At 41.7% G+C, this 20,303-nt stretch overlaps 2 protein-coding genes across 3 annotated transcripts in view; one reads left to right on the top strand and one right to left on the bottom strand.

The window, feature by feature from the left end:
* Positions 1–2,300, bottom strand: part of LOC139420475 (transcriptional repressor NF-X1-like) — a 30,163-nt gene extending 27,863 nt beyond the window's left edge. For both annotated transcript variants that reach the window (XR_011635516.1, XM_071170659.1), the window contains exons 1-2: positions 1,926–2,300; positions 187–1,197 (exon numbers count right to left, since the gene is read on the bottom strand). Coding sequence is in view for 1 of the 2 variants with exons in the window: in XM_071170659.1 (XP_071026760.1) it covers positions 187–1,197; positions 1,926–1,947 (1,033 nt within the window). In the remaining variant the exon portion in view is untranslated. The remainder of the gene's footprint in view (positions 1–186; positions 1,198–1,925) is intronic.
* Positions 2,301–3,399: 1,099 nt separating this feature from the next.
* Positions 3,400–20,303, top strand: part of LOC139420474 (arf-GAP with SH3 domain, ANK repeat and PH domain-containing protein 1-like) — a 77,711-nt gene continuing 60,807 nt past the window's right edge. The window contains exons 1-3 of the mRNA XM_071170658.1: positions 3,400–3,554; positions 3,899–3,989; positions 5,443–5,569. Of these exons, the coding sequence (XP_071026759.1) occupies positions 3,979–3,989; positions 5,443–5,569 (138 nt within the window). The 5' untranslated portion in view covers positions 3,400–3,554; positions 3,899–3,978. The remainder of the gene's footprint in view (positions 3,555–3,898; positions 3,990–5,442; positions 5,570–20,303) is intronic.

Genomic DNA, 20,303 nt, shown 5'->3' with positions numbered 1-20,303 from the left:
GCTTTGGTTAAAAGTAGTGCACTATGTAGAGAAAAGGGTGCCATTTGGAACATACAATCAACATGATAACTACTCTCAGAGCAAACTCATTCACAAATGACCGATCTAATAAAAAATGTTTTCAGATATTCTTTAGCTTAGTGTTTTCATTTGGTTATTTTTTTTTCTGTGAAACTGCCCTCTCACCTGTCTGTGTCTCCTTGCTCTTGTTGGGCATGTTGTTGTCCCCCCTCTTCTGCCCAGGCCTGTAGTCATATTTGGGTGTTCTCCTCTGGCCTCTGTCCTGCAGGGGGGTGCATTTCCCCTGACCCCTCCAGTTGGGCTCTTCTTCAGTGCTGGGGCCCAGTTTGCCATGATGGGCAGGGAGGATGTCTCTGCCGCTGGCTCCCCTTTCAGGCTCCTTCCTCTCCTGGGGATATTCTTTGATCGGCCCCTGGCTTCGCTTTGGCTCTTGGAATTTCTTTCGAGGGTCAACATGGGGGTTCCTTTCCTCGGTCCTACCGCCTTTACGGTTTCTGGTTCCAATTTCTAATGATCGGGTTTCTTCTCTGGGCTCAACCAGATCCCAGCCTCCTCCCCCTCCTCCTGTAGCATGGTTTTCCTGGTTCTCCTGCTTGTCCAGAGAGTGAGGAGGTCCTTTAGAGCTCCTCTCTCCTCTCCGTGGCTCCTGGCTGAACCTCCGGGGCTTTTTAGGCCGGGTGTCCTGGTGGTCTTCATGGGCAGGCCCCACCTCTCCCCCCCGGCCCCCAGGGTCTCGACGCCAGCTAGGCCCGTCAATGGGGGGTCCCCTCTCCATGTGGAGTGTTCCAGGCCTGTAGCCTCCACCAACCAGTCCATGGTGGCCCCCAGGTAAGCCAAGGGCCCCAGTGCCAATTTCAACCCCAGGCCTATTCCACCTCGGATTCCGGCCCCTTGAGCCCCGGCCACCTCCCCCACAACTTCCATTACTCCCTCTTCCTCGACCCCTCTGTACATCCTCTCTGTGGTGAGGTGGAGGATGGAAGTTTACTAGGACATTGTCATGAGATGATTTGACCCCATGGTGAAAATGGTCTTGCTGCTGCTGCGGCAGTGGGACATAATTATTAGGACTACTCCAAGTACGGTTGTGGTCCACTCTGGCTCGACCCCTCCTGGACTGGTGTTGGTTTTGTTTCTGTCGTGATGAAGGCCCATCATGATTAAAATCCAGAGAGTCTATATATGAAAAGACATAACCTACGTGTTACTGAGTGGCTTAACATGAGTAGCAACCACGGTGTTAACAAACTTGACAGGCTGCAAGTACATCCTTGACACGAGACGCCAAAGACAAGGCGTTTATGTTGACATCTTCGTTCTCCTCGTCTTTGGAGTCGTGTCAAGGATCTGAGTATGACAGATCACCTCTTCTGGACTTTGATACTAGAGCACGTCATCTAGTTAGTTAGACTTTGTTTACCATCATCACATAAGTAGGCAACAACGTTCACTATTTGTTAGAGGTTCTCACTGGCTTTCCTTACACAAGCAAGGGCATAGCCATTGCTAAAAGTCCGCATGACTCCACCAGTACCTAGCCTAGGCTGTGTAGCTAACTAGCTAAACAGCCAGCTTCTCAAGCTAAAGTTAAATGAACACGCGTCTAACAGTGTGGCCACGCTGACAACCAAAGACTAGCGAAGTGAGTCACTGAGTGAGAGAATTTGTCTCAGTCCGCTAGCTTGCTAACGTTAACTAGTTAACGTAACGTTAGTTAAGCTAATGCAGAGTGCAATTTCACAACTGCGCTCAACACAAACCCTGTCATTTGACTTTGATATGATTTAGCTAAATAGCATGGGAGCTAAGGGTTAACGTTAGCTTTTCTCTTTAAAACTAAAAGGAGCAAGCTAACTAGCCATCAAGCCAAGTTAGCTGCTAGCTAGCCTAATGTTACTTCTTACCTGTGACTGAGCACTCAGCCATTCAACCCCAGCTGATGCAAGTTAGTTGGCAGTGGCTCACGTTCTTCTCCCACGCGAAGGTTTTTACTGTTGTTGGGGGATTAAATGCCACTGTTTGCATGTATTTCCCACAATGAAACATAATAAAACGTCTCCTCTTCTTACATAATTTATATCTCTTGTCTTGTGGTTGGCACGAGCCCCGACGATTCTTCCAGATTCTGCAAAGGGGTTTGAAGTTATGTCACCCAACTTTATTGAGACTCACTGGCAGGACTGGACATCCATCTGCTTGGAATAACCAGCAGGGGGACCCTAGGTCATCATGCACCATGATCCACAGTGTCACCAGTTACCATTGGGTGATACTTTTTCCTGGAGGGAATAGAATGGAATGGAATTAAATAGAACTGATCTGAATAGAATAGAACTGAATGGAATAAAAAAAAGAATAGAACTGAATAGAATAATATATTGTCCCGCATGGAGAAAATTCTTCCCACAGTCTTGTGAAGACAAATGATCCCACCCTTAGGTCTACACACCCATCACATACATAGTGTCTCAGTGAGAAAGCCAGCCAGACAGACAGACAGGTGCAATAGACTGGTACCTATGGCCTAAGGACAGTCTCTCTTAGCAGTAGTGTAATGGGATCAAGGTCGTCAGAGGCTTCTATAAAGGATTTGTGGACTTGGGTCACTAGGCTGTTGATTTAAAAAATATTTCAGAGATAATGCAACTCTGCAAATGGTTAACTCTCTCTGAGATGATACACAAGGCTATAACAGTTCTGCATAATGAGCTAGGTCAAACGCAGAGTCTATGCTTTTATTTCAGTCAAGACTTTTTCAGATAATGAGATCTCATCATTGTTTTTATATAGATGAGGTGTCTTAGGGTTGAGTCACTCAGTCGGTTCTGTGAAGATGTCTGTTCAGACAGTCACCACAGTGAAAAACAGGAAAATTACTGGACACATAACAACCACGTGTATAGGCTTTTTCTGACAGGGAAAAAATATAGTTTTGTAATGGAGAGGTGCCAACTGGGAGCCCCAGTCTGAGGGTAAATGGAGGACAGAAGAGGAAAGATTCCAAATGTTTTTGTTGAACAATATGAATATAGTGTCCTCAAACCCTTTTGTATTTTTTTTTCAACAATAAACTTGAAGCTTGACTTCAACAAATAACTGTCTGTGGTCTATGACAAATCTATGGCAAATAGCCTAACTTTCCCCCAGCTGTAGTTCAAATCAGCTTCAGGGGGTAAGGAAACTTCTTGGCTTCTTCTGTTTACCAGATCCCACATTTCCTGTTTGACTGCCTTCTGTATTTCCTCAGTTCCTATGCCATGAGCTCTTAGATCCTGCTCATTGTAAGTGTCTATTTTCCTGCTCACATGGTGGGTTTGGTTTCTCCCTTCCTGCCCCGCGCTGTGACTGATCTTCACGAGATCCTTTGCGGGAGGACATCACTCTCTCCTTCTCTCAACTCTTTACTCTGTTGAATGAATATTAAAAATGAGGCTGAAATGATGCGCGCAGCAAGCAGGCCTATTCTTATTTGCGTCAATCAAGTGGACATTCCCTCTCTGTTCAGATTCCAAATTGGACGTGCATCGATTTCGGTAAGTTTAGGCGTGGCAGTGTATATTATTTTTCTTTCGAATATGAGCGCTCTTGAAAGGGTTAGAGATTACATTTTTTTTCATACAAATGTTTATAACTTGTATGTTAGCTACCCAATGAACCTATTAAAAGCTATTTATTAATCTATGCAAAACAATGCTTTCTCATCAGAGTACATTCCAGGGTGGTAAAATTATTTATGAATAGACTAGCTGCCTATGATAGGCATATTATTATATAAAGTTGTGTTGTCTTCATTCATTTTCCTCAGGCTATACCACACTATCTGATGTCTAGAGAGTAACAGAACTCTGCTCATGTGATTCTTATTTATTTGATTTAGGTCATAAGGTGACAGTCAATGAGTCAAGTCATGAGATCCTCCTCTTCCCGTCTGTCAAGTTTCTCTTCTAAAGATTCTTTATGGAATCCGAGTAGGTAAGACCCTCTCAATTCTGTTGGTACTAGCATTCATGTGAAACAGTGTGTCACATCATAATATTCAGAGACTATTCTCTTGATACTTTGTATCTAAAAGCATTCGGTCAAAAACATTTGTGGGTATTTCTCTAGTTTAGTAGCCTGTGTAAATTGACCAGGAGCCTAGCCTATCTGATTAAACACCTCTATTCACTGACAAAGGTTTTTCTCAATGTTGGAGCGCCAAAATGAGAACATTCCAATTATTCCATACAGCAGGGTTGCATGCACTTAATTTTATCACCTGCAGGACACACACTTGTAGCACCAGATAATACAATCCCTATTATGGGCAATGGAAGTTACCATCAATGTGAATGGATAGGTTTTCAGATCTAGTACAGTAACACATTTAAGAGATCTGATAAATATAATAACAATTGTCCAATAAGTAAGCTACAATGTACACCATTGAGGTTTTTCAGTCAGAAAAAGTATGTTCTAATGCATTTCTTTAGGCTCCAATTAATATAAACTATTGTACATGTTAATAAATAAGCTCATTTTATTTAAATAAAGAACACAGTAGTACAGTCAATTTGTATTTCTAAATATACATATATAATTGGTAAATATCAGTTGCTATAGGCTATTATGATCATAAATAATTATGTCTAGGCTAATGCTCCGGATGCTTGGAATTGTATATCTTGCCTACATTTTCCTTTTCACATCGCATGTTATTCGATGACTTCAGTAGAGCCCCATTAAACGATTGCATAGGTCGGAAATGAAATAGCAGTGGAGTTTTTACTGCGGACTGTCTCTGGGTATTATGTCGGAGATCATGGACATGCGCAGAGTTCTTCCTTGTTTGTCCTCATCATCCGAGGTGGGTGGGTGAGCGAGGGAGCGAGAGAGCGGGGGAGAGTGGTTGTGAATGTCAAAACTGCGTTCTGCATTAAAAATAGAACTGAAAGAAGATAAGAAAATAAAGGAAATCCTGCAATTCGAGAGAGCACGGATTAGGATAGATTACATACAAATATTTCTGATTGTAGAAAGTATTATCGTCAAAAGCCTATCTTAATGAACATCCGCAAAAACGTTATGATGGAATCCGCTATTCTATTTTACAGCAAGGCAGCATAGGACAGTAATTAAGCGTTTGTGTTTTGGTAATTTAAGCAAGGGATACGGGCGAGGGGAGAAGAGAGGAGGGGGGCGAATTTGTGTCCATTCCCGTTTCCCTTGGGGACAGTGAAGACATAGGAGAGAACCAACCAAGTAATTCGAGAAGAGACGCGTCTTTGTTATTTCGATTCTATCTCTAGTTTGTAAACTATCAGTTTTCGACCCAGTCACAGAGTTAGACATCTCGTACTTTTCTTCGCCAGTTGTATTTTCATGATTTAGGATTTTCTCAACAATTCTTGCAATCCTCTTCTGGGCGATTCCCTGCTGAAGGATGCCGGATCAAATATCGGTGTCCGAGTTTCTCTCGGAGACAACAGAGGATTACAATTCTCCCACCACGTCCAGCTTCACGACCCGCCTGCAGAGCTGTAGGAACACAGTCAACGTTCTGGAAGAGGTAAGGCCACATCATGTTAACATTGAGTCAGGCATAGCTGCAGATGGAATTACGTGCAACTTGGTGCCAGAGCGACCATTGCGCATTGATGAATCATGACACTACGGAGATGACATAGCTACAATAGGCATAGGCTACCCAAATTATACAATTTATAGAAATAGCCTATCCCAAACTCCATTTAGTAGTAGCAGGGGCCCGAGCCACTCATTAAAATAGACTCGGTGTGTCCAAATGCCCATGCCCAAAGTTGTACCTTATTCTGCATAATAACCGCAGAAAGTGTCCTTCGCAGACAGCACTGTTCGGATGTGCAAACAATACAAAAACAACATTTCTGTGATAAGCATTCTACCATGGCAACGTTAGATTGTGATGACTTGGAATTATTCCGTTTACATGCCGATTATTATCATTATAAACTGCCTGCTATCAATTGGAATTATTGGCAACTTTGTAACGCTTAATGCCCATTTGCACAAGTTGACATAAAAGCCAAGGGTCATGTGAAAATACAAATCTGTTTAATAGGGTTGGGCATATCCAGATGTACATACCTTTATACCGTTCTTGTGGGGTACACGATATTACCGGCAGTGAACACCTAGGGGCGCAATTATTATTATATATATATTTTTAAGTACAAAACAAATTTAGTCAGCAGGGATCTTGATCCAGGAGGGGATTGATTGTCTCTGCTGTAACCAAGAAGATTGATCTCGCAAGCGAGCCACTTAGCTAGCAAGTTAGCAAACCAAATGGATAGCTGGAGCCCTGAGCTGGATTTAATTTATTTGGTCTATCTAAGATTGTTAACTTATGGTTAGTTATAAGCATTGGCTAAGAATCCCCCTGAACTTTAGGGGCCCCAAACCCAATAAAAATATGTTGAATATATATATATATTTTTTGTTTTTACAGTATTGAATTTCTGTATTTCAAAATTCTCCGATATACGGTATATACGGTATACCACTGAAGCCTAGTTTACTCTCCTTGACAAGCTTGAAGAATCAGTTAGTTCTGTCTCTGCCCTACCCCGGCCTACTAGAAGCAAAACAGCCTATATCCAGTTCATATGTATCCTATTCTTTCAAAGCCTAATAATGTGATGTGAACATGCTCTGTATAACACACTGTCAAAGAACTGTGCTGAGTTACAATGTTACAACATACAATAATGGTATCCAAAATATCAGCATAAATGTTTTTTTTGCAATTTGTAGTGTAGTGATGATGTCATGATAGTCTTCTGTGGTTTGCTCATGCTGAAGCCTATTTTTATTCAGTGCAGTTCGATTAAGCTAGTTTTGCTCCTACTGCTGCTGGCTGGTGTTGCCAGGCAGAGGGGGAGGATTGGATATGATAGAGGAGAGTAGAGTAGCCAGGCTGTAGCAGCAGAGCATGTTGGCTGTCTCCATACAGAGTGGGGGTGGGGACGGATGGAGCAGCAAACCCTCCAGCCTCCAGCCACTCACTGAGAGATATTGGCATTTACAGTGATTCCGAATTGGAATGGCTCCACACATATAGCATTAACATCAGCCTGATTCTGAACCTCAGCATGTTTTGATAGTACTGTGCATCGAGCTGCAGCCTCCCCCTTCAATCGCAATTAGTGCTGGAAGAGCTCGCTCACACGCATGCATGTATGTATGGCCTACGCACACACGCATGCACACACACACACACACACACACACACACATACACACACACACACACACACACACACACACACACACACACACACACACACACACACACACACACACACACACACACACACACACACACACACACACACACACACACACACACACACACATCTGATTAGCAAGGTGAGTGTAATCCGGTGAGACAGGTGGAGACCATGGGGAGCCATGCATCCCTATACCACACCTATCTGGGGTGTCTTTGCCTTTAGGAAATGGGGCAACATAGAAGGCCAGCAGCATGCACCTTTGCCATTCCCTATGAAAACCAACACAATCTCATTTTTGGCTGAATAAAATAGTGATGAAGTCAATCTTGCATCTCTTGAAGTCCCTGGTTTAATGTTCTCACAAAGTGTATATAAATAGCAGCCATGGCAGATAATCAATGCTGATAATCATTGCTCTCCCTAATCGATTCTATATCACAGTGTCAGTGGTCTCATCCTCAATTTCCAATGTGTAGTAAGGAGGCAAGAGAGAGAACAGAGAAGTTTTGTAGATTCAGTATTTCAATCCATTGCGTTTTGCCACTCCTCCACGCCAAGAAACAGCAGACTGTCATATACACTACAGCCAGGCTTGTTGAGAACTAAGACAAATGCTAAGATGTTGCTGCATCCTCTGAAAACAAGGCTAAAGAAACACCCTAAAGTAGTCAGAGAACTTGGGTTTCAATTAAATAACATATAAGACAATCTCTGTGTATTGTTTCTCACCCAATAGTGATAGCAATGTTATTATCAGTGACCTCAAGTTAATAAAGTCCTCCACATAGAAAGAGCCATAGTAAATGGAATATACAGTATACAGTATGCTTAGATGGAAAGTTAATAGTACATGCTGCACAGATGTACGAAATGGTTGACAAATTAGCCTTTTCTCTCAGAATGGCTGGTCATGGGCAATGTGTCATAGCATTTAGAAGTTCCAAATGTCTCTCCCCGAAGGTTTATAGTACAATAATAGAAAAATCTGTAAAACAGAACCGGACCCATGTTTATTCTCCACACGGAGCGCATTTTTTTCGTTTAGTGTAACAAGGAAAGGCTCGCGTCATGAATCACCTTTCTGGCTCTGTGCCTTCCAGCTCAGAATGAGAGACTGCATCACAAACGAAAAACATCTGTTGGATGGGCCGCCATGTGCTCCCTGCCCGGGCTGTAGCGGTAACCACTCTTAAGTCCTAGCCCAGATCACATGACGGGAACCATTGACTGGCAACAAAAAAAAAAGAGCAGGAACGTATTGTAACGGCTGTCGTGGGTTGAAGAAGGTGAGGACCAAGGTGCAGAGTGGTACGTGTTCATCTTTATTTATGAATTGAACACTGAATGAAAAAAAAAAGAGCGAATGAACGAAACCGAAACAGTTCTGTCTGGTACAGAATACAAAAACAGAAAACAACTACCCACAAAACCATGTGGGCAAGAGCTACCTAACTATGTTTCTCAATCAGAGACAACGATAGACAGCTGCCTCTGATTGAGAACCACACCCAGCCAAACAAAGAAATACAAAAACATAGAAAAAAGAACATAGAATGCCCACCCTAGTCACACCCTGGCCTAACCAAAATAGAGAATAAAAAGCCTCTCTATGGCCAGGGCGTGACACGTATACTCTTTCTTCTTTGAACAAAGACAAGATGCCATTGAATCAAGCTTTTTCCCGAAACATTGATCTAAAATGAGTAAAGAGCAGAACACCTCGTCAGGGTTCCTGCACTGGGATACGACATCCACCTTCTAGATGGCATTCCTCCTCACACACTTTATGGATCTCCAACTCTGTAAAAGTTTTATAGTATTCCAGGACTCCTGCAGCATTGCCATGACCTCTGGAAATAATTTGGGTGAAAAAGGTTAGTCATGTAGTATTTGAAGAGAAACAACCAAAGACATTAATGTATTAAAGTAGGCCTGCTTGTTATTGTCTACATTTTCAACATAACCAGTGAGGAAACTTGGGAGGCCATTCTCTCATCTCTCTCTTCACAGAAATGGTAAAGAAGGCCCCTAATAACTTCTTCCCATCTTCATTCACTCTGTTTGAGTGCAGAGCACTTAGAAAGCCATACCCCAAGACCCGCTCCTGTCCTCACCACACACCTTTTTCCAAGGTCTCCAAGTAATTTCCTCATTATGTTGATGAGGTCAATTATGCAAAGGTTCAGGGTGAATATTTCATGGTGTAACCTGAGGGGGGAGAGCTGACCTGCAAGTAGAGGAGAACAGTCGTCAGCCTCCCTCCTCAGGCTTCTAAACACACAGTCATCTAAAGGTGCAGAGAGGGAGAGCTGCAGCGACATACAAAGTTCTTACTCCAACTCCACACCTGAATTATTTATGGGTGGCTGCTTGGAGAGACAAAGAGGTTCACGATTCCCCCCCTCATACCAGCACTGACCTTATTAACACAACCCAGTTCGCCCAGTCACAACAGGGAACAGCTCCCTTACGTGTTTACTGTTTATGTTTGGATCAGTGCTAAAATGAAATATGGAAAACAATGAACAGCGAGATGGGCAAGATAGATGGCTAATAATAACCAGAGCCGCGTTCTTATGTGCCGTCTTGGATAACAGGAAGTGACATCATTATGGTGTTGAGGGCAGTAATGGAAGCTTGTTGGGTTAATTCACACCTATGCCCAATAATACATGAGGAATGTTCTAAAGAATGGTTAGACGATATTCATTCTCATCTGCAATTCAATTCCCTGAAAGGTTCAGAGAAATGTGTGGAGAAGGACTTCATGTGCAGACAGGGTTAGTTAAGCTTCCCTCCCTTTCTAAGGGAAATCGGAAGAAGATTTCCGCAGCTTTTTCCAATGAGAAACTTGCAGTTCCAACTTATCCTGATCTTGGCATATTTGACCTCTATTCTCATCCGATACAATGTGGACATTTTGGTAATATCTATTTGATATTGATATCTATTTGATATTGATATCTATTTGATATATCTATTTGAGACCAATGTTCCCTCTAAAAGCGCAACACGCGCAGCTCCCCGAGACTGCCGGGCAGAAGAAATATCAGCCTGCCCAGAGAAGCACAATATTGAACTTTACTCAACTTTCTAGTTTTCCCTATAGTTAACACGATCAACTTTTCCCTCGATCAACTTTTCCCTCTACCGTGCGAATTGTGATCGAATCAAGGCAATATTAGCCACTTTTAATGCGACATGCCGAAAACAAAAGGAACTATGAAAGAGATTTTCTTGTAGGCAGAGCACATTGGAGTAGGATTCTATTGCATTGATAGGCACGACTCAGGCCCATACTCTACACAGACCAGTGCGCCATAACCAATCAGAGCTGCCGTATCCCTATATGCAAATAGTCAATTTCCATATATGGATCTGTGCCATTCACTTTGAACTGGACTGTGTTTACAGCAGGAGTGGTTGTGAGTTGATGTGCTTTTTTTGAGATCACAGCCAGAGCTGAATGAACACGACCGTTCAAAAGTTTGGGGTCACTGAGAAATGTCCTTGTTTTTGAAAGAAAAGCAATTTTTTTGTCCATTAAAACGACATCAAATTGATCAGAAATACAGTGTAGACATTGTTAATGTTGTAAATGACTATTGTAGCCAGAAACGGACGATTTTTTATGGAATATCTACATAGGCGTACAGAGGCCCAATATCAGAAACCATCACTCCTATGTTCCAATGGCACGTTGTGTTAGCTAATCCAAGTTTATCATTTTAAAAGGCTAAATTATCATTAGAAAACCCTTTTGCAATTATGTTAGCACAGATGAAAACTGTTGTGCTAATTAAAAAAAGCAATAAAACTGGTCTTCTTTAGACTAGTTGAGTATCTGAAGCATCAGCATTTTTGTGGGTTCGATTGCAGGCTCAAAATGGCCTCCAAGTGACCCCAAACTTTTGAACGGTAGCGTATATATTTACCCCAAAAATATATAAGGGATTGGAAATGATGAAGACAATTACATTGATGGAAGCTACAATCTATCTGCAATATTAAAGTTGATCCAACCCCTCCAAAAATGTAAATAAAATAAAAAGAGCTCAAATGTGATCAGACAAACGCACAAGCACAGGATACATAAAATCGAAAGACATACATCTTGAAGGTGAGCCAAGTACAAGACTGATGACACTGGTGAAATGTTATATCATCACGATGAGCACGAATGTGTTGGGTGGAGGTCAAAGTGGCAGACTGCTGCAAAGTCCAGTTGTATTTGAACCAGCTATTGGAAGTGTCTTTATAGCTGTGATTTGCTAAGACCAGGGTGAAGATAGCGTGGCTTAGAGATGGGCATTTGAAATGATTTCACTATTCGAATATCACAATTTTTTTTCTGTTATCCGGATAGTCTAAATGCATGGTAAAGAAGAAATAAAGTATATATTTTTTTTTAACATCAATGTGAACTTGCACGCACAACTCAGGAGAGGCGGTGTACTCGGCTTGTTGTTTCAGCACAGACAGGTGGGAGAGGGACCGGTGTGTCACAGGAGGGAGAGAGACACAGAGGCCCATTGTAAATACAACCCATATTTATGTTGATTTATTTTCCCTTTTGTACTTTCACTATTTGCACATCGTTACAACACTGTATATATACATAATATGACATTTGAAATGTCTTTATTATTTTGGAACTTCTGTGAGTGTAATGTTTACTGTTTATTTTTATTGTTTATATCACTTTTGTTTATTATCTACTTCACTTGCTTTGGCAATGTTAACATATGTTTCCATTGCCAATTAAGCCCTTGAATTGAATTGAATTGAATTGAGAAAAAGTAGACAAACCGACTCGCGTAAGTTAGACAAACTTGTTTCTGCTATAGGTTATCTAGCATCTGATCTGGTAGTGTCCGTCTTGACTGCATCAAATTAATGTAAAGAAGCTAGCTAGCGACACTAGCCAGCTAAGTTAGTTAGCCAGCTAGCTAGCGAGTCTAATTGAGGTTATTTTGCTGTGCTCCCAGTGTCCTTGTCTACAACAACTCAATTCATATTTAACAACAGCCTACCTGTTGATTGATCATTGTGGCCTACTCCTTCTTATTTAGCCAATTTAATTCCGTAATTGTTATTCCATTTGCATTGATTAGCAATCTCCCACTTCACTTGCTACACATGGAGCCTCTGACGGTAGTGCTGCTTTGATTGACCGACAATAACAAGCCACACACGTGAAAAGTGTGAAGGCTACCGGTACATCTTTCTATTGTGAGGCTCACTCATAAAAACTGTCATAAAACTGTTGTTTTATTAAAATGTTTAATTGCATGGTCCATCCGATTCTCCGTTCGTTCACTTTAAAGACATTAATCCATTGCGACATAATGTATGTAGCAATGCCACATAGATAATATTCATTACATTTTAGACAATGCCTTTTCATTAAAATAGGCCTATCTATCTATCTATCTATCTATCTATCTATCTATCTATCTATCTATCTATCTATCTATCTTTTTTTAATGAATACTCTGGCAAGTAATCGAATACTAATGTCTGTTCAGATATTCTAATATTCTAATAACTGTGGCCATCCCTAGTGTGGCTCAAACAATCACAAAGCCACCAAAGTGGTTAGACTTTGACAAGAGCATATGCCTCTACAACTGAAAATGTTGTCTTCCCCATTTGTCAAAAAATGGGGCACGATTCTAACAGGAAGGGCGGAGAACAGATTTCATTGGCAGGACATGAGTGAACATCCCTTTCTCTGGCCTGGAGCTGGGGGAAGCCTGAACTTTCCGAGCCAGGACAAGGGAAATAGGCGGATGTAACATTTCCAAAAGTAACTGAGGTCAGACTATCTCACATAGAAATATTTAAGGCAGCTTTTGTGTGATAGCCTGCCTCAGGTGTTGGCCAGAGAGGGAGGCAGGGCAGAGAAGGGGACATGTGTTGAGTTAAGGCTGAAGAGGGTGGCTGCTCAGCCGTGTCGAGTGTGGTCAGGTTCCAGGTTTCAACACTGGCTCAAATCAGTTGTTGATAGGACTTAGACAAGTTGTAAATGCAACAAGTACTGATACTGTGTCATATAATAGCACTCACAGCTATAAAAACAAATACAAAATCATCTGAGACATTTATGGTCTGTTTACATATATTTTAGAGGCTATTTATACAGAAATGGGTATAAAATCTGTATAAACAGTATTTATAATTATATGACAATATTTGACATCTTTCATGGAAAACATTCACCACGGAGCTATCCGCATAAGGCTGAATTGCCTGTCCATGGCCAAGAGAAGCAAAGGTTTCCTCTTAAACCCAACTGTCCACATCAACCCAGTAACTTCAGTGAATGACAGTCACAGAGTTCATGATGAACCATGAACTCTGTTCACTAGATATGGGCTACGCTTGCCTACTCTCTCTCCGTCACCTGAATAAAATGGAGAGCAGGTCAACTTGAGAGTGGCTTGACGTTCCCTGTAAGAAAACTTGACCAAAATGTCAATCACTAACTGAAGTAGCATAGGGTACGGGGCAATTCCTTTCGTGTGACCGAAAACATTTTCAGGTTCAAGACCTCTTAAGCTAAACTCATTCTCTGTTCGTTCACTTCAAAGACATGAATCCAAAAGAAATACTTCAGGCGCAGTACAGACAGCCACCTCTCATTGAACTACTTTCTTTTGTTATCAACCAAGCCAACTTATTGATTTATAACACCATCAACAGGGAGGAAAATAGTCTGAAAACATTGAAACGGTCACAAAAAGATCTAATAGCCTCTCTCACCAGTGTGATCTAGGTCAGCAATGAGGCCTGAGGGTCTGAGTACAGTAAGCCGAACTCCAATTCCGCCAGTAACACAAACAAACCATTCAACTCAAAGTAACAATTGTATTATTAATCTTGCTCTTATCTGATCAGTGATTGGCTGATATCTCTACCACTACCAACTCAGCTTCCTGCCCTCAAACCACAAGCAGTAAATCCAAAGGCATCTGGCTGTGAGAGCCAAGGAATGAGCCGCTCACCCCGCTTCAATAAAACACACTAACAGAAGTAGCGTATTATTTCTAGTCCCTAAGTGTTTTCGTTCCATTCCACACCACATGGACCTGAACCATACCAGAGTCACAGCCTAGATTCCTGCGCTTTACATCATTCCTTGACGTTTTCTAAGGACATGTATAAAGTTTTACAGTTTATGGGATTTTGTCGGTGAAAGAGCCGCTATTCCAAAACCACAAGTGTATACATTCTCACTGGCCACGGTGATATCCACACACTTGAGCCGTAGCAAATACCAAACAGGGATATTTTTACTGAGTATCTCCTCACTCTTTCCTCTCAACCTCAGACATGATGGCCTCCCTTCTACTGCATGATAATGTCACATTCAGGAGATAGTCATGTCTGAAGTAGGATCGGTCTAGACCAGTCCTCTTAGACAACATCATGTTAATGTTGTAAGATTTCCTCTCATTGTTGTTATCAACTGTCCTAAGCCAGTGTTAAGGCAGTTCCAGGGGGACAGAGTGACCTCTGTAGGCACCAGGGAAACCTTGCCGTTCTGAGGGAGCAAGCTTGTGTAACTCCACATCTTAGCCAACAAGCCATCTCCTGGCATGCATGTTCAGCACTTCAGATGAAATGCTATATCAAATGCCCAGCTGACAACATACACACAACCGCGTGCACGCACACACACACCGGGGCTCAACACCACCGTCTCCTCTTGAAGCAGAGCGTCAGCGTTGGAGTGTTTACCCCTCAGGCCAGAATAAGAGCATCCATTAGTGTCAACGCTGCCTTCCCCAACCCCCAGGCCTTGACTCTCACAGTCCTAGAGGAAAGCCATTGACCCCAGCACTCATGAACTCATAGAGAAAAGGAGGGGCTTGTTGTAAATGAAGGAAAAGAAAATGCAGATTTAGGGTTCTTTTGTTTCAATACGGGTTCAGACACTGGCCGAAATCCAAGCGTCCCATTGCCAATTTGCCACGCCTCAGGACGAAGACGTGTTGTGACCCGGTTAGGACCCCAACACACCCTTTCCAAACCTCCTTAAAGAAATCCTCCAGGGATATTATCGAATCTATCTGTGGCGTGTCTCTTTCACAGCGGGAGGGTTTGGGGGCTTTGTGTTTGGATGCTGTTTCAGTTTCTTGTTTGTTGGTTTGTTTGCTGTCTGAGAGATCAGGGAAATCGGATAATCGGTCTCTGGTCGGAGCTTCCAGCTGTTGGCCTACCTTCCCTTCCTGCCACAGTTGCACTGCATCATCAAGGGCTATTAGCAGTGGATTAGCCCCTGACCATGTTTAGCTTTTAGGGCTGTGATCCCTGCTCTTTCCCTGATTTAGGCAAAGGGAGGGTGTGGGATACGGAGTGGCCAGGGGGTTTCCACATCTGTCTGGGGCCTTCCATTGAAGACCACTGGTGTTAAACTGACTCGGACACCCCCACCATGCGATCGCCAGCCTTCTCCTCTCGCTCTCTAATGGAGTTCAGCAATGACAGAGCCATCAGATCTGATGGGCTTACATGGCACTTTTAAACCGTGACCTCCGATTTAACCCCCCTTGTTAGAGGTACTGCCTCGCTCGGGGGATTATGAGTCACAATTTATAATGCTGACAGTTTACCTAACAAACATTTTTATATGATATATATATATATATACATATTTATATTATATTTTTTTACGGCCCTTTGCATGCACTTTTAAATGACAGTTATGCGGTTGAACTAGCGTGGAAAATGTGATGGGACGTCAGTGTGAGAGAGTCAAGTAATGCAATATGCCGATGTACACTGTTCTGTTTCATTTGCCTGTATGTGACACAGGGGCCAATTCTAAAAAGCCAAAACTACATCATTAATTCAGCTTACCACATCTGTCCTGAGTTGTGAATGTTGTTGAGGTACAAAACCTGCACATAGTCTGCAATCATTGTGTTATGTAAAACCTGGCTATGATGAAACGTCTCATTCTCTTGAATTATTCCGTATTCATATGACATTTTCTTGTTGGGAAAATCGCATCTTACCAAACCGAGAAATCAATGCTAGTATAGGTATTTCTAATCGCTGGTTGAGCAGTGCAATAAAAAGTAGAAAAAACATACGAGGAAATAGATAAATACACTTTTACACTTTTACACCAAAATGTACGTCTTATTTAACCTCACCCAGTTTGATTGGGGAGTGAGGGGTATGCAGCAGATATTTTCAGTTAAGTAGACACTGAAGCTGTAATAAGTTACAATGCTGATACAGGGCGACAGACACGTCTCCACTGTAAAAGGCATCTAGACATTATTTCCCCTTGCTTCTAGCCTAACATTTGGTTTGCAACAATGAGGGGTTGTACAAACGTTGCTGACTGTCTTTCAACATTTGCAAAATAGTTTCAATATTGAAATTTGATCTCCACCTGTCAGGACGAGACTGACATCTTTTTTTCAGCCAGTCGAAATCATGAACTTCTTATGGATATATACGGTACTCGGCTCCAGCTCGTACCTATGACAGCCATGCTAAAAAAGTAGTTTAGCATGCCCTCTCGTGTACGATTTCTTTATTTCTTTATAGATTATAGCTTCCACCAATGTAATTGTCTGCATCATTTCCAATCCACCATATATATATTGTTTATATATACAGTGCATTTGGAAAGTATTCAGACCCCTTGACTTTTTCCACCTTTTCACAGCCTTATTCTAAAATGTATTAAATCGTTTTTCCCCCCTCATCAATCTTCACACAATACCCCATAATGACAAAGCTTTATTTGTTGCAAATTTATATATATTTTTTTATTAAAATATGACATTTACATAAGTATTCAGACCTTTTAGTCAGTACTTTGTTGAAGCACTTTTGGCAGCGATTTCAGCCTAGGGTCTTTTTGGGTATTGCGCTACAACTTTGGAACCCCTTTATTTGGGGAGTTTCTCCAAATCTTCTCTGCACATCCTCTCAAGCACTGTCAGGTTGGATGGGGATCGTCGCTGCACAGCTATTTTCAGGTTCGATTGGGTTCAAGTCCGGGCTCTGGCTGGGCCACTCAAGGACATTCAGAGATTTGGCCCAAAGCCACTCCTGCATTGTCATGGCTGTGTGCTTAGGATCCTTGCCCTTTAAGAAGGTGAACCTTCGCCCCAGTCTGAGGTCCTGTGCACTCTGGAGCAGGTTTTCATCAAGGATCTCGCTGTACTTTGCTCCGTTTATCTTTCCCTCGATACTGACTAGTCTCCCAGTCCCTGCCGCTGAAAAACATCCCCACAGCATGATGCTTCCACCACCATGCTTCATCATAGGGATGGTGCCAGGTCTCCTCCAGACCTGACGCTTGGCATTCAGGCCAAAGAGTTCAGTTTCTCATGGTCTGAGAGTACTTTAGGTGCATTTTTGCAAACTCCAAGCGGGCTGTCATGTGCCTTTTACTGAGGAGTGGCATTCGTCGAGCCACTCTACCGTAAAGGCCTGATTGGTGGATATGGTTGTCCTTCTGGAAGGTTCTCCCATCTCCACAGAAGAACTCTGGAGCTCTGTCAGAGTGACCATCGAGTTCTTGGTGATGTCTCTGGGTATGGAATGTCATAAGAAACATTCATGTGTTTAAAATCCCAAATTGTTTGCATAGTCAACTTAAACACAGCTCTGACACACACACTTACTCACCAGACATGCCACCAGGGGACTTTTCATAGTCCCTAAATCCAGAACAAATTCATGAAAAGATACAGTATTATATAGAGCCCTTATTGCATGGAATTGCCTTCCATCTCATATTGCTCAAATAAACAGCAAATATGGTTTCAAAAAACAGATAAAGCAACACCTTTGTATGCATTGATATGTAGGCTATGTGTGCCTTTAAAAACAAATGTATGTAGTTCTGTCCTTGAGCTGTTCTTGTCTAATGATGTACTGTATTATGTCATTCTGTATTATGTTTCATGTTTTGTGTGGACCCAAGGAAGAGTAGCTGCTGCTTTTGCAACAGCTGATGGGGTTCCTAATAAAATACCAAATACCAGAATACCTGACCAAGGTCCTTCTCCCCCGATTGCTCAGTTTGCCCGGGCGGCCAGGTCTAGGAAGAGTCTTGATGTTTCCAAGCTTCTTCCATTTAAGAATGATGGAGGCTACTGTGTTCTTGGGGACCTTTAAAACTTATTGATGCGCCCATCCCGTTATCGGGATCATTTTCGTCAACATCCGCTGAATTACAGAGCACCAAATTCAAATTAAATTACTAAAAATATTTCATTTTCATGAAATCACAAGTGCAATATAGCAAGACACAGCTTAGCTTGTTGTTAATCCACCTGGCGTGTCAAATTTCAAAAAAGCTTTTCGGCGAAAGCATACCAAGCGTTTATGTAAGGACATCTCTCTCAGCAGACAAAACATTACAAACAGCTAGCAGCCAAGTAGATTGGTCACGAAAGTCAGAAAAGCAATAAAATGAATAGCTTACCTTTGATGATCTTCGGATGTTTGCACTCACGAGACTCCCAGTTACACAATAAATGTTAATTTTTTTCTATAAAGATAATTTTTATATCCAAAATACCTCCATTTGGTTGGCGCGTTATGTTCAGAAATCCACAGGCTCGAGCGGTCGCGCCCGGGCAGACGAAAATTTCCAAATAGTAGTATCCGTAAAGCTCGTAGAAACATGTCAAACGTTTTTTATAATCAACCCTCAGGTTGTTTTTACAATATATAATTGATAATATTTCAACCGGACTGTACCTTCTTCAATAGGAGAGAGAAGGAAAATGTCTGCTCCAAGCTTTTGCGCATGCAAAACTCTGCTGGCACCCAGCCATACAATGACGCGATGTGATCTTTCTCTCTCATTTTTCAAAATAAATGTCTAAAGACTGTTCACAACATGTGGAGGCCATAGGAAAAGGAATCTGGTTGATATCCCTTTAAATGGAGCGAAGGCAGGCAATGGAACAGAGAGATTTCAGGGAAAACAGCACGCAAGGGTTGGATTTTCCTCAGGTTTTCGCCTGCAATATCAGTTCTGTTATACTCACAGACAATATTTTGACATTTTTGGAAACTTTAGAGTGTTTTATATCCTATCTGACAATTATATGCATATTCTAGATTCTGGGCCTGAGAAATAGGCAGTTTCATTTGGGTATGTTTTTCATCCAAACATCAAAATACTGCCCCCTACACTCAACAGGTTAATGCTGCAGACATTTTTTGGTACCCTATCCACAGATCTGTGCCTCGTCTCGAAGCTCTAAGTACAATTCCTTTGACCCCATGGCTTGGTTTTTGCTCTGACATGCACTGTCAACTGTGGGACCTTATATAGACAGGTGTGTGCCTTTCCAAATAATGTCCAATCAATGTAATTTACCACAGGTGGACTCCAATCAAGTTGTAGAAACATCTAAAGGATGATCAATGGAAACAGGATTCACCCGAGCTCAATTTTGAGTCTCAAAGCAAAGGGTCTGAATACTTGTGTAAATAAGGTATTTTAGGTTTTTATTTGTATTAAATTAGCAAAAATGTCTAAAAACCTGTTTTTGCTATGTCATTATGGGGTATTGTGTGTAGATAGATGAGTGACATTTTTTCCCCACCCATTTTAGAACAAGGCTGAAACGTAACAAAATATGGAAAAAGGGACGGGGTCTGAATATCTTTCCATTCAGACCCCTTCCCTTTTTCCATATTTTGTTACGTTACAGCCTTGTTCTAAAATGGGTGGGGAAAAAATGTCACTCATATATATATATATATATATATATATATATATATATATATATATATATATATATAGTTATCTTTTGTTTGTTTTTAATTGTTTTTAATCCTATTTGCCATATATTTTTAACTGTGCTGTTTCACAAAAGTTCTGAACCTATATACATTTTATGGACACAGTATATTTTACATGAGTTATCTTGTTGTTTTTAGTCACACCTTTCAGATCCACTCAACCCCTCCCATCTGTCTCTTGACACCGTCTATATTGGATTTCTATTTGCCATATATATTTTTCAACTGTGCTGTG

The sequence above is a fragment of the Oncorhynchus clarkii genome, chromosome 11 (assembly GCF_045791955.1).
Source record: "Oncorhynchus clarkii lewisi isolate Uvic-CL-2024 chromosome 11, UVic_Ocla_1.0, whole genome shotgun sequence".
Classification (NCBI taxonomy): Eukaryota; Metazoa; Chordata; class Actinopteri; order Salmoniformes; family Salmonidae; genus Oncorhynchus; species Oncorhynchus clarkii.
The sequence above is the reverse complement of the archived record's forward strand: the minus strand, read 5'-3'. Positions and strand labels throughout refer to the sequence as shown.